Source organism: Neoarius graeffei, chromosome 3 (genome assembly GCF_027579695.1).
Source record: "Neoarius graeffei isolate fNeoGra1 chromosome 3, fNeoGra1.pri, whole genome shotgun sequence".
NCBI lineage: Eukaryota > Metazoa > Chordata > Actinopteri > Siluriformes > Ariidae > Neoarius > Neoarius graeffei.
The window spans coordinates 104,834,363-104,849,248 of NC_083571.1; the positions used below are offsets into that span (position 1 = coordinate 104,834,363).

The following is a 14,886-nucleotide window of genomic DNA, read 5'->3' on the forward strand; positions in this document are numbered from 1 at the left end:
ATACAACCCCGATTCCAAAAAAGTTGGGACAAAGTACAAATTGTAAATAAAAACGGAATGCAATGATGTGGAAGTTTCAAAATTCCATATTTTATTCAGAATAGAACATAGATGACATATCAAATGTTTAAACTGAGAAAATGTATCATTTAAAGAGAAAAATTAGGTGATTTTAAATTTCATGACAACAACACATCTCAAAGTTGGGACAAGGCCATGTTTCCCACTGTGAGACATCCCCTTTTCTCTTTACAACAGTCTGTAAACGTCTGGGGACTGAGGAGACAAGTTGCTCAAGTTTAGGGATAGGAATGTTAACCCGTTCTTGTCTAATGTAGGATTCTAGTTGTTCAACTGTCTTAGGTCTTTTTTGTCGTATCTTCCGTTTTATGATGCACCAAATGTTTTCTATGGGTGAAAGATCTGGACTGCAGGCTGGCCAGTTCAGTACCCGGACCCTTCTTCTACGCAGCCATGATGCTGTAATTGATGCAGTATGTGGTTTGGCATTGTCATGTTGGAAAATGCAAGGTCTTCCCTGAAAGAGACGTCGTCTGAATTGGGAGCATATGTTGCTCTAGAACCTGGATATACCTTTCAGCATTGATGGTGTCTTTTCAGATGTGTAAGCTGCCCATGCCACACACACTAATGCAACCCCATACCATCAGAGATGCAGGCTTCTGAACTGAGCGCTGATAACAACTTGGGTCGTCCTTCTCCTCTTTAGTCCGAATGACACGGCGTCCCTGATTTCCATAAAGAACTTCAGATTTTGATTCATCTGACCACAGAACAGTTTTCCACTTTGCCACAGTCCATTTTAAATGAGCCTTGGCCCAGAGAAGACGTCTGCACTTCTGGATCGTGTTTAGATACGGCTGCTTCTTTGAACTATAGAGTTTTAGCTGGCAACGGCGGATGGCACGGTGAATTGTGTTCACAGATAATGTTCTCTGGAAATATTCCTGAGCCCATTTTGTGATTTCCAATACAGAAGCATGCCTGTATGTGATGCAGTGCCGTCTAAGGGCCCGAAGATCACGGGCACCCAGTATGGTTTTCCGGCCTTGACCCTTACGCACAGAGATTCTTCCAGATTCTCTGAATCTTTTGATGATATTATGCACTGTAGATGATGATATGTTCAAACTCTTTGCAATTTTACACTGTCGAACTCCTTTCTGATATTGCTCCACTATTTGTCGGTGCAGAATTAGGGGGATTGGTGATCCTCTTCCCATCTTTACTTCTGAGAGCCGCTGCCACTCCAAGATGCTCTTTTTATACCCAGTCATGTTAATGACCTATTGCCAATTGACCTAATGAGTTGCAATTTGTTCCTCCAGCTGTTCCTTTTTTGTACCTTTAACTTTTCCAGCCTCTTATTGCCCCTGTCCCAACTTTTTTGAGATGTGTTGCTGTCATGAAATTTCAAAATGTCTCACTTTCGACATTTGATATGTTGTCTATGTTCTATAGTGAATACAATATCAGTTTTTGAGATTTTGTAAATTATTGCATTCCGTTTTTATTTACAATTTGTACTTTGTCCCAACTTTTTTGGAATCGGGGTTGTAGAATGGATTTTACCAGTGTTTCAATGATTTCTGACCTAAATAGTATTAATGTATACACATTTGAAAGTTCAACATGCAAGTTTAAACTGTTTTGTTATAGATCACTTGGGTATATGATAGATTGAAAATCTACTGCAATACCTTAATTATCTATGATCAAATAGTGTTGTAACAAAAATGTGCATGAAAATATGAACAGTGCTTTGCTCCATCTTATGCAATCCAATGAAGAGAATCGATCATCATGACCTCTTGTTGATCACAAAGGGATCTGAACCTCAGAACTGCCACCTTAAAATAAGTTCCTGTATTACTGTAACTGTAATGATTTAGAATGTTCCTGATGGAATTACCATAATACATGTATAACTAAGATATACACTGAAAAGAAAAGTAAAGCAACTGCATATCTCATCTCATTATCTGTAGCCGCTTTATCCTGTTCTACAGGGTCGCAGGCAAGCTGGAGCCTATCCCAGCTGACTACAGGCGAAAGGCGGGGTACACCCTGGACAAGTCGCCAGGTCATCACAGGGCTGACACATAGACACAGACAACCATTCACACTCACATTCACACCTACGGTCAATTTAGAGTCACCAGTTAACCTAACCTGCATGTCTTTGGACTGTGGGGGAAACCGGAGCACCCGGAGGAAACCCACGCGGACACGGGGAGAACATGCAAACTCCGCACAGAAAGGCCCTCGCCGGCCACGGGGCTCGAACCCGGACCTTCTTGCTGTGAGGCGACGGCGCTAACCACTACAGCACCGTGCCGCCCCGCAACTGCATATTATAAAGTTTAAATTTTGGCACTTTATTAAATGGACTAGATTAAGATTAAAACATATTTAAAGGAAAAGAAAACTTAATTCATACATTTAAGTTTGCAGAAAGATTATGTCCTTATAAACACATTCATGAATGATAATAGACCAGGTCAAACTTTTGAGATTAAAGTCAGTCGGCTTTGCCCGTCCGCCCGGTGGGGGACGACATCGGCAGCCAGTGAGATCGCTTATAATGAATCGGAAACTTCCAGGATGTCTGACGTTTTCTTTCGATATTTTTATTGGACGGTTTGAACACGTGATCTTGGCATAGCCAACAGATTAGTTTGTTTACATCATACCAGGCGGACCTATTACTTTGACAGGATCAACACAAACATTGGGGAAAAAAAAGACCGCTTGTTTAACACAAATATCAATCGATATGTAAATGGATCTGTTATTTGCTCTCCTATGGTATCTAGTTACTTGGGGGTAGGAAATTTAACGTATCGGTATAAATCTAAGCGTATTGGCAGGCAGAGCAAGCGTATTGGGCCTGATACGCTAAAACGCTTTGGGGAAAACCATGATAAGGCTTCGTTTTTGCACAGTAAAGTTTAGCTGGCATTTGTGGATGTAACACACTATTGTAGATAAAGGTTTGCCAAATAGCCCAGGAGTAATAGGGTTATACCCGGAACAAATTAGTAACAAGCTGAATTTTTCAGAATATGTTCAGAATACCCTTAGGAATAACATACTAAAAGTCCCCGGAAATCCCCTTTGTGCTCTCTGAGAAATTCAAGATGGCGTCCAAAATGGCTGCCAAATGGAGATCTGCCCAAAACAAAATATTAATGCAATTAAAAGGTCAGAATATATGTTTTGTAGGGTAGGAGAGTAAATTCCAACATGTGTGTATTAATTACATTGTGTATTAACATTATATAATAACAATGTACACATTATTATAACAGTATATTTGTGTATAGTGTGGATCCATTGGTTACTCGTTCACTCCGTATCATCCTATTCTGTTCACAAAACAACAAACACAATTACTAGGGGTTGGAGCACTTATTTTCATTCATATTAATTAAAGTAAATTGGTGGTGTAAAATGAAAAATAGCATGTTAAAAGGTCATGCTGAGTTCAGTCATTTTTAAAAGGTCATGCTGAGTTTAGTCATTTTTTGTCCGAACACACTGGCATTGCTAGTAGTAAAGACTGGCGCTAGAAACTCAAAGATTAATTTTTTTCCACCCTTAAACAAGCTTGAATAAATTCCCTACTTCACTGATGGTACAACAAAGGTCCAAGCATTACAACTGAGGCACTGAGAAGTGTTTAAGTCTACTCATTGTTTATAAGCAAGAGCTTTTATTGAGGCAGACCTTTTTGTCATGAAAGTCGCCGGAATGTTGAAGAAGTGTACTGAAACAGCTTGCCATTGTAGTTTTAGAAGATAAAGTTCTCAAATTTAATTTCCCTTTAATATTTTATCAAAGCTTAAAGATGCACTAAATATTAAGGAAATCGATGTCTAATTGTTGTCTTACATTATGTTCATGTATGTAGGTAGCCTACTAAACTAATCTGTCAACCATCAAATTCCATGTAATTTCCACATTAATGACCTTGTAATCTTGGTTAATTTTAATTTTAACAGTGTGACAATGGTGAATTTGCATTGCTTGTATGAGAGAACATATAATTTAACATTTTAATTGCATTTATGTTTTATCCCTGAGATATTGAAAAATCTCCAATCGGTGGCCATTTTGGACGCCATCTTGAATTTCTCAGAGAGCACAAGGTGGATTCCCGGGGACCTTTAGTATGTTATTCCTAAGGGTATTCTGAACATATTCTGAAAAATTCAGCTTGTTACTAATTTGTTCCGGGTTGGACTCAATTTTGAGCTAATGCTCTTGGGCTAAAAGTGATCCCGAGTCCGTGTAGTTGTATCAGCTATAGATGAATGACGCTTCTTGATGCAGTGCCGTCTAAGGGATCAAAGATCACAGGTGTTCAGCTTAGGCTTGCGCCCTTGCCCTTTACTGAAATTCCTCCAGATTCCTTGAATTGTTTAACGATGATGTGCAACATCGAGGGTGAAATGTATCCAAATCCCTTCCTGTCTTTCTTTGAGGAACATTGTTTTCCAACATTTCAGTTTCCTCACACATTTGTTGACAAACTGGAGATCCTCAGCCCATCTTTTCTAGGCCCTTCCTGGAAACTGATTTTGTTCCAAATCATGATTACAGTCACCTGTTGACATCACCTGTTTCAAATCACATCATTATTTAATTGTTTTACCTGTCCCAACTTTTTAATCATCCCCCACCCAAACGAAGTTTGGCGGGGGATATAGAAACGGGTTCCGTCCAGCTGTCCGTCCGGTCACGTTTTCGTTTCCGAGCCATATCTTTAAAACTACTGAAGATATCTTCATGAAACTTTGTATACATATCAAACAACATGTGAACTGGTGCCTTTTGCCATTTTGGATTTTTTTTTTTTTTGGGGGGGGGAGTATTTTTCAAATTTTTACACACACACAAAAAAGATTTTGACTTGGTTTCTAAGAGCAATGTTCGTTTCCGGAGCATATATCCACAACTATTCATGATACAGATTTGAAACTTGGTATACATGCTAACAAGGTGATGTAGATGTGCCTTTTCATACCAAGAAATTTAAATTTGTCATGTTTCCATGGAAACAATTTCAGACTTAGTCTCTCGGGTTAGTCCTAGGGGTAGGTTTTGGTTCCGGAGCAGAACTTGAAAACCATGAGTGGTACGGTCTTGAAAGTTGGTAGATGTGTTGATTAAGTAATGTATATGTGCCTTTTGATACTAAGAAATGTGAGAAATTTTAATTTTTAGCTCACCTGGACCAAAGATCCGGTGGGTTTATGCCATGGGTCACTGCTGAGGTCAGTGTAAAGAGGTCGGGTTGGTTTCCTGCAGCAGAACTTGAAAAATGTGACAAATAATATCCTGAAACCAATTTGCATTTTCCATACCGTCCCACCAATATCCCCCCCAATTTGCATTTTCCATACCGTCCCACCAATATCCCTCCCCCAATCTGCATTTTCCATACCGTCCCACCTTTTTCTGATTTGGGGTTGTATAACAGCCCACTCCAAAGTGTATTATTCCTTACTTATTGAAAACTGGTCTTGATGTTTGTTCATTTCCTCTGCATCAGTGGGAAAGGAGATGGAAGAACAGGCAGTTGAGGTGGACCAAGCAGAAACGGAAGAGGCGACTAATGGGAACCAGCAGAAGCCTGAAGAGTTGCAGAAGAAATCCGAGCCAGTAAAGCAGGAGATGACTGAGGAAGATCTTGAAGACTGGCTCGACAGTATGATCTCTTAAACAACTGCGCACAACTCTGAGTGTGTTGGACACGAACAGTGAGACTGCACTGCGACGTGCATGTTGGTCAAGTCCTCCTGATGACGCCTCATCTCTGAGCTTCCGCGTCAAAATCTATGAACAAATGAATAACCTGCTTCTAATGTTTACTGATGCCTTAAGGCCTTCCGTAAGAGGCCATTACGATTTGTATCGTGAGCCGTGTATGCAGTAAATAACAGGCAGGGTTTATTGCATTGATCACTTTATTGTGTTTTTGTCCACTTCTCCCAATTCAAAGCTTCTACATACATACAAATGGCCAAACAGTATTGGTTTACAATTTTGTCTTGTTTCTGTTTAATAGTGCGTTACCCTAATGTTCTCAGCTTCGGGTTCTTGTATTGATTTCCTTTAACGCCAGCGGAGATGGTAAGCTTGGGCTATTAAAAAGGATTCAACCAAAACATAACAGCAGTTGTGCATTTTCTTCAGAACATCTTTAACTAAAGCCACAAAACTAATCTAGGTAAGTTGACCTAAAATGCAGACTTGCTACACATATGAGGAGGGACAAAATGTTTTGCATAGTCTTTTTCGTAAGGCACTTTAACTATTGAACTAATCTAACGGACTCGTGGATCTATGTTCTGCCTTTGACATTCTGCATGCCTTCTGTTTTTTTTTTTTTTTTTAATCTGTAACGTTACATTCTATATCATAAGTGTTCATTCTTGAGTTGAATAACAAGAAAAGGATGTTGTGCATATTTGTTCATTCACTCAGCATGTCTAAGGAATACTTCACTCAAAAATATTTCCGCTATTAACGTTCAGTAGCTGGTAGATTCCTGTTAGCATTATGTGAAATACAATTGGCTAACTGGTCCTGACTAACATCATTGACTGATGGCTGTATTTGATATGTTGTGGTTTTGGATGATATATATGTGTGTGTGTGCTCTCAACTCACTGTGCAGTGTGTGTTAAATACCAGCAGATAAAAGGCAATAAAATGTCAAAACGACCAATGAGGTCTTTTAAAAGATTAAACGTCATGTTTTGGCAGGTTGGAATCTGGCTATTTCACATTTGCGGTTCGATGTCTTTGTCCTAAACAGGTGATCAGTCTCATATCCCGTAGCCGTGCTTTTAAATGAAAAGAATCGTCAGCAGCATGTTGTACACTAGTTTGAGTCTCTTGTTCAGGTTGGAGTTTCTAATCCCGTTAGTATACGGCTAAAGGGTAGCCGTGTTCCCTCTAGCCCAACTGGTCCTCGTATTGTTTGCGGAAGCAGTCTCCAGCAGGGAAGAAGTCCCAGCACCTCTCCTGATACATCTTCCATACATACGACTCCTGTGGATAAATGAAAACACCACCGTGTCAGTTTTGTATCGTTCAAGAGATGAGAGCGTTATTCTGTGGACGTACCTGACCCGTATGTTCAGTCTCATCTTTATTAATGAGATACATCAGGAAGAATCTGTCAAAGGAGACGCAAGGAATGAATGTTTCAGGATGAGTTAGGCTTCATGAAGTGGAGAATGTCCGTTTTTAATATTTTACAATTAATTGCTTCCTGTTTTAGGCAAAAGGTCCATTTAAGGAACGGCACATTTTCAGAGAGGGACAGATGGTCTGACTGTAGGTGTAATGGAAGGTGTACACTCACAGATAGTTGGCCAGGTTGTGCTCTTGTAGAGTATGCGTCTCAAAGCCGTGCGGTGTTGTGTCAAAGTAGTCATTTCCAATGCCACAGATAAAACATTTTGTCTAATTTCGGAGGGAGAAAAATATAAAACTGAATTAGCCTTCACATCAGATGGGTAAGGAGTGAAACATGAGGAAGCATGCTGTTGTAGGAAAATGATCAACAATGGGGTGGCTGCGGTGTTGTAGTCAAGTCACCGAGCCTCGAGTCGAGTCTGAGAACAAGACTTCAACTGCACCATTTGACGGTGGCCGTTTTAGCGCCATTAACATTAGCTTGTTCCTGAACATGATGTACGAACAGGTGAATGTGCGTTCCCTTTGTCAGGGAGTGCGAAGTATTCTGAGATACCCCTTTTCCACCAAATCAGTTCCAGGGCTGGTTCACAACTCGTTCAACTTACGAGCCAGCTGAGAACCAGTTTGCTTTTCCATAGCTCGCGGTGCTAAGGGAAGCCACGTCATTACGTCGCTGTATACGTCAGTTACGTCGCTACGTTTGCATAAACCTTGGCGCGAATATTGAAGCAAAAACAACACGGAAGAAGCAGCAGCAACAACAACAATAATAATTAAAGCCGCAAGCGGCCTTGACGGGCCCTCGCGCCAGCGGCCAAGGGGGGCGGGGCATGCATCCCCACGAAATACCTTCCACAGCTTCTTCAGCAAGAGACATTACTCCCACAATGGCGACAAAGCACAGAATTGGACACAGAGTACACGGTGCGCTGAGATGTTGTCATGGACAGAACATTTTATGCCATGGCTTCCCAACCAAATTAATGTATTTACCTCATCAGTCACCAAGCTATAGCTACATAGGATTGTCTTCTGTTAGACATCTATTAGTCTGTATGTAACGCTACAACACTTGCTCCCGACTGCCCACCCATTCCCCACAAGTCATGTGTGTTTAAGGCAACCAAAACAACATACTCCTGGTGCCTCATGATTGTAAACACCTCTCCTGCAACTGCTACAGCGCAATGAGCGCCCCCAGTGGTGAAAGTTAACCAAATTTGGTGTACATGTCAAGGGACCTATGAAGAGTTGTTGTGTCAAGTTTGATCAAGTTTGACCAATCAGAAGCCGAGATATAAATTGTTGCCTGAAAACAGCGCCCCCAGTGGCAAAAGTTCACAAAATTTGGCACATATGTCAGGTGACCTGTTAAGAGTGTGCGTATGAAGTTTGATCAAGATTGAGTAAATAGAAGATGAGATATTGATTTTTGAAGAATAAATGTTTTGGTTTTTCCCATGTCAGTAGGTGGCGCTATGCTGTACATGAGCGATTATGAGTTGGAAAAATAAGTGTCTACAACAGCAACGTACTATCACAAGGTAGTGGTGTGAAGAAAAAGCATTATGGAATTATTTACCAAAAACCCGTTTTGGAGCAATTGCGTCGGCCAAAAACAGCGCCCCCCCATGGACGAAAATTCCCAAAATGTGGTATACATGACATGGGAGGTAGTAAGAGGGTGGCCGTGAAGTTTGACCAAATTTGAGGAAAGATTGGATTTTTTGCCCAAAAATAGCGCCCCCAGTGGCGAAATATCACAGAAATTGGGTAACATGTCAGAAGCCCAATGAGTGATCTGCGTGTGAAGTATGAGCAGTTTTGAGCAATTAGAAGATTTGTTATGAATTTTTAAGCATGTAAAATTTTGCATTGAAAATTGATTGACGTATAACTTCTGAACGGTTTATCCTACGTGAAACGTATTTAGTAACTTTTGTCAGCCATGTCTGTAGATGATGTCTATCAATTTTGGTGACATTCCTATGAACGGCCTAGGAGGAGTTGCGCCGTCTTCGTGGCCATGCATTTCGCACAAAAGTGAAATTACCTCACTTCCTGTTGGGCGTGGCTAATGCAATGGCATTACATTTTTGTCCGGCTTAGTGAGATACATATGCGTACCAAATGGCATGCCACTACTACAAACTACATGGCAACCAGGCACCTTTATGCGGGAGGCCAAAATCACAACGACTTAGGGGGCGCTATAGAGGCCCTGAGGCCCGCCTGGATCTGGGCTTCTGGTTCTCAGTAGCGGTGGCAGTCTAAGAAAAAGGAGCCAAATTTCGTGCGTTGTCGACCATGGCAAGCGCCCCAATAAGGGTCTTGTAAAGAGTTTGCTTGCCAAGTTTGACAAATCAGAAGCTGCAATATCATTTTTGCCATAACCAGCACCCCCAGGGGCGAAAGTGCACAAAATTTGGCGGATATGTCAGGTGAGCTATGAAGAGTTTGCCTATGAAGTTTGAGGACAATTGAGTAAATAGAAGATGAGATATAGATTTTTGAAGAATAAATTTTTTGGTTTTTCCCATGTCAGTAGGTGGCGCTATGCTGTACATGAGCGATTATGAGTTGGAAAAATAAGTGTCTACAACAGCAACGTACTGTCACAAGGTAGTGGTGTGAAGGGAAAGCATTATGGAATTATTTACCAAAAACCCGTTTTGGAGCAATTGCGTCGGCCAAAAACAGCACCCCCCATGGACGAAAATTCCCAAAATGTGGTATACATGACATGGGAGGTAGTAAGAGGGTGGCCGTGAAGTTTGACCAAATTTGAGGAAAGATTGGATTTTTTGCCCAAAAATAGCGCCCCCAGAGGCGAAATATAACAGAAATTGGGTAACATGTCAGAAGCCCAATGAGTGATTTGCGTGTGAAGTATGAGCAGTTTTGAGCAATCAGAAGATTTGTTATGAATTTTTAAGCATGTAAAATTTTGCATCGAAAATTGATTGACGTATAACTTCTGAACGGTTTATGCTACGTGAAACGTATTTAGTAACTTTTGTCAGGCATGTCTGTAGATGAAGTGTATCAATTTTGGTGACATTCCTATGAACGGTCTAGGAGGAGTTGCGCCGTCTTCGTGGCCATGCATTTCGCACAAAAGTGAAATTACCTCACTTCCTGTTGGGCGTGGCTAATGCATTGGCATTACATTTTTGTCCGGCTTAGTGAGATACATATGCGTACCAAATGGCATGCCACTACTACAAACTACATGGCACCCAGGCACCTTAATGCGGGAGGCCAAAATCACAACGACTTAGGGGGCGCTATAGAGGCCCTGAGCCCCGGCCAAGTTTGGGCTTCTGGTTCTGAGTAGCGGTGGCAATTCTCGGAACTGGTGCCAAATTTCGTGCGTTTTCGCCCATGGCAAGCGCCCCGAAAATGGCCCAACAGCGGAGAAAAATAAAGAAGAAGAAGAAGAAGAAGACGACGGAAGAAGAAGAAGAAGACGGAAGAAGAATAATAATAGTGAACTCTTACAAGAACAATAGGGCCTTCGCCCATAGGGCTCGGGCCCTAATAATAATGGATGACTTCGCGTTTGTACAGCTGCTGCTTCTCGTCGCTTAAAAATGGCGATCTTTCGCGGTCTTGTTATTGTTGTTGGTCTTAACAACTCCGCCCCCCCGCTGACGTAAGCAGTTCTTTCCTCTGGCCCAGCAGAGAGTTGGTGCTAGCCTGGAACCGGTTTTTCTGGCCCCAGAGCCAGTTCTTTGTCAGTGGAAACAGAAAACCTGGTTCCAAACTAAGCACTGGCCCCGAACCAGCCCTGGAACTGCTTTGGTGGAAAAGGGGCATCAGAGATGGATGGAAGTGCAGGAGGTGTGTTTTATTAATACAAGTGAAGACAGGTAAACGATCCAGAATGGCAGGCAATCAAAGACGAGAAACAGGAAATCAGGAAACCAAACAAGGAAATAAGGTTCGGTAATGTCGGCAATGCAACTCAATACTTCGCAAAGTAAGTGTGTTTTCACAGTTTTTATATACAGTAGGTGTGCTGATTGCGCCTTAATCCTGTGCAGATGTGAGTCATTTGCAGTGCTCGTGCTGTCCAGAGTGCACCCAGGAGTCTATCTGATGCACACACCAAGGCGTGCAGGTGTGACGCTCCTTGTACGAAATTGGTACAAAAAAATAAGAAAATCCAAGTCGTCGTCTCCAATTTATGAGTCCGAATGCAGTTAATGCACGAGACCGAGTCCAAGTCGTTAGTGCTCAAGTGCAAGTCACGAGTCCTTAAAATTAGGGCTCGAGTCCTCGACTTGAGTACTATGTAGAAGCCTGGGTGGCTGTCTCAACAGAGTTTCATGATGACCCTGAAGTTGGTTATTTTTCAGTCGTGGCACATCCTGGAGGTTTATTTTTCTTTTCTTTTTAAATTCCACTTGTACCTCAGCAATTTGTCAATTTGTTTATTAAAAAAGGATGACAATGAATGAATGACACATTATACTTTTCATGTCAGTCCACCAGATTTTCATACTAGATGCTCGGATTATGGATTTTGAGTTCTACCTGCTGCATTACACTACCAAGCCTCCATATGCAGGAAATACAAGCCAAAGCAAAATTGGAGTGAGGGAAGTTACTGTAAATCTGACAGGAGATCATGTGCGCGCAACCCAAACTGGTCCATTTTCCAGGCAGAAATTTGGCCTTCAAGATGTCCATGATGTTTCAGCTTGGGCTAAAGTCTATTTTTGGACCAGACTGACACTACTTTTACTATGGATTTGCAAAACAGCTATACGTGATGTAATGTGATGCCTCGTTGATTGGTTGGCACCATGCCAAATTCATTTTTGGCACTGTGCTAATTATATCGGAATATTAGTCGCTGATGCTCTGTTTTCTAACACGGGACCAACTTTAACCTTTTACAAAATGTTACCAATAAAGCTAGAACTGTTGGTGCAAGATGGTCAGTGTTTTTATTCTTTCTCACCTCTGAACATGCAGTGTTGAAAACATGGAGACCAGGACTCTGAATCAGTCAGTACATGTGCACTGAATGGACGCTGTTGACTGTTGAGATTAATTTCCAGTTTTGGACAGTAACTGCACGGTCGTCATTTAAAATGAGTCCCTGTCGCAAGTGCTCTAGAACCAGCCTCAGTCCAAGACAGACGTGGATGATGTTAAAGGTGGTAAATGTATCCCGTAGGGGCGCTATTGAGGTGATTATTCGTTGATGGTTATTGGATCAGCCAACGAAAACGGTGCAAAATATCGTGCGCTTTTCAACGCAGTTTCTATATGTTCTGTAAACAGAGCATCTGGTACAAAAATCCAGTGGTGTGACACTTTTATAGTTACATTAATGTTATGGAACGTTTGTGAAACAAGTTAGTTTCTGTTATCGCTTAAAGTGCTGATGACACGTTTTTGACATCTTTGGCGATGTTTTATAACATAAAAAGTAATTCCCGATGATCCATATATTAATTCACGAAGGCGCCTATTTTACAAGTTATGATAAACGCGGCTATTTGGGCAAATTTGACAGGGCTGCAGCACCCAGGAGACGAAAGAGGAGGAGGAGCTATATGACGTCAGCGAAAGAACCTTCCTCCTAACTTACCAGTTTGTTGTTGATGCGACAGGTGTTCAGTTTATCATTATTAGTATTATTATATATATATATATATATATATATATATATATAAGTTATTATGCCTTCGTGTTGTGTTGCCGGCTTTTGCTCCAAAACCCACAAGGATGGGGTAAGTTTATTCAAGTTTCCCAGAGATCCCGAGCTGCATGCGAAGTGGGTGAAGCAAGTCAGGCGCACTCGTGACAAGTAGGAGTCCTCACCAGCATCTGTCCTGTGCTCTGAACACTTCGATTTGGATTGTTTTGACACCCTTCCCAGCTTAAAAGAATCTCTTGGGTGTTCAGTTTATCACAAACTTGTGTTACTACCATCAGCAGTGCCTACACAGTGTTGCCAGATTGGGAGGTTTCCCGCCCAGTTGAGCGGTTTCAAGTGCATTTTGGTGGGTTTTGAACATATTTTGGGCTGGAAAACGTCAGCAGTATCTGTTGCCAGATACTGCTGAAGTTTTCCAGCCCAAAATATGTTCAAAACCCACTAAAATGCACTTGAAACCGCCCAACTGGGCGGGATTCCTCCCAATCTGGCAACACTGCCAGTATTCCGGAGGGGGTCTACTAGTAGCAATGCCGGATCCAAAGACAGTCCTCCTGTCAGAACGTGTTGTGAAACGACATAAGATAAAGGTACGTAGAGCTATAGATTCTACATGATAATCATAAATGTAATCATAAAGTCGGCGTGATATCAGTCATGTATTTGCTTGTGAAAGCTTGCGGCTTTCATGTAACTGCCGCCTAGCAACGAGAGGCAAAGGGTAAAGAGGGTAGGCTATCATAGATTCTATTCGGAAGAGATCAACACAATTCTAGACTCCCAGAAGAGGAAGAGCTAGCACTAGAGAGTTCACCGGCGTTTTCATGCGCCATTTCCATTGAGTAGAACCAGAGTAGAACAGCCAGTGAACCGCAGCGTGTTCTCCCGCTGACGTCACAACATGGCCGCGAGCCACGGACCCAGTTTTCTTGCACTGTGCAATTAAAAGTTGGATATTCGCGTAACAACAGCTTCTTTTCACGTAATTATAACAGAAATCTAACATGTTTGCCATGTTGTATAGTTTATTTAAGAAATTGCATAGAGTCATGTTCGTGTCATCAGCCCTTTAAACAGCTGTAAACAGTGACTGCTTTACCAGCTCACTTTTTCTCTTTATCAAGATCAAAAATGAAACCTGTCGTATTACCAAAAAACCTGAAAGTGCAAAGAGCTCCATCCCAAAGACTGTCCAAAAACGTAGTTCTACTACTATCTCTGTCTGACAGTTACAAAGTGTTGATACTGGAGCTTCCTTCCAAAAATCACAAGCTTCATCATCAATTACACACAGTGTATAATCATTTCCTGTGAATGTTGTTATACTTGGAAACAATAATCCATTATTATGAGCACATTCAGTATAAACATTGTGATCGCAACCAGAGTCAGGTCCATGCTGGGATATAAAATTAATCATCAACGCTTTCTCGTCGATCAGAATCGAGCGTTTAACGGCGTTGTGGTTGAATTTATCATAACGTTCAATTTAATGTTAAAAATAAAAAAGCACTCACCTCCATGTCCTCCTTCACTTGCTCCTGCTGATCTCTCAGCTCTCCAAAAGCATCAATGATCAAACCTAGTTTGAAATGTAAAGTAAATGGCAAGAACATGACATCCACTTCCAGTGCAAAGCGCTATTATTTCAGCAACATAGAGAGTTTTTCAGTTATTTACATAATTAAAGCATTATTGAGATCGTAAAGCAACAAATTCAAATGTCTGACTTCACTAATTTCTTGGATGTGAATAAACTGATTCGGTTTCCAGATTTTTTGACAAGGTACTGATTGAACACCGACGTTCTTGGTAACTAAGATGAGTCTCTGCAAGGTTCTGTTGGCAGGTTATGTTAAGTATCACATGTACGTACGTTGAGACATGTCAAAAAAAAAAAAAACAGATGTGTTCTATCAATTAGGCAGAATAAAATCCATCAGTTGTTCAGAAAATATACCACGTTAGATGCTGAT

At 41.3% G+C, this 14,886-nt stretch overlaps 2 protein-coding genes across 2 annotated transcripts in view; one reads left to right on the forward strand and one right to left on the reverse strand.

Moving 5' to 3' along the window:
- The window catches only part of aven (apoptosis, caspase activation inhibitor), a 143,982-nt gene extending 137,141 nt beyond the window's left edge, over positions 1 to 6,841 (forward strand). The window contains exon 6 of the mRNA XM_060917833.1: positions 5,579 to 6,841. Within this exon, the coding sequence (XP_060773816.1) occupies positions 5,579 to 5,748 (170 nt within the window). The 3' untranslated portion in view covers positions 5,749 to 6,841. The remainder of the gene's footprint in view (positions 1 to 5,578) is intronic.
- Positions 5,988 to 14,886, reverse strand: part of ryr3 (ryanodine receptor 3) — a 296,068-nt gene continuing 287,169 nt past the window's right edge. Inside the window, exons 100-103 of the mRNA XM_060915728.1 lie at positions 14,428 to 14,492; positions 7,400 to 7,500; positions 7,159 to 7,210; positions 5,988 to 7,083 (exon numbers count right to left, since the gene is read on the reverse strand). Coding sequence (XP_060771711.1) covers positions 6,988 to 7,083; positions 7,159 to 7,210; positions 7,400 to 7,500; positions 14,428 to 14,492 — 314 coding nt within the window. The 3' untranslated portion in view covers positions 5,988 to 6,987. The remainder of the gene's footprint in view (positions 7,084 to 7,158; positions 7,211 to 7,399; positions 7,501 to 14,427; positions 14,493 to 14,886) is intronic.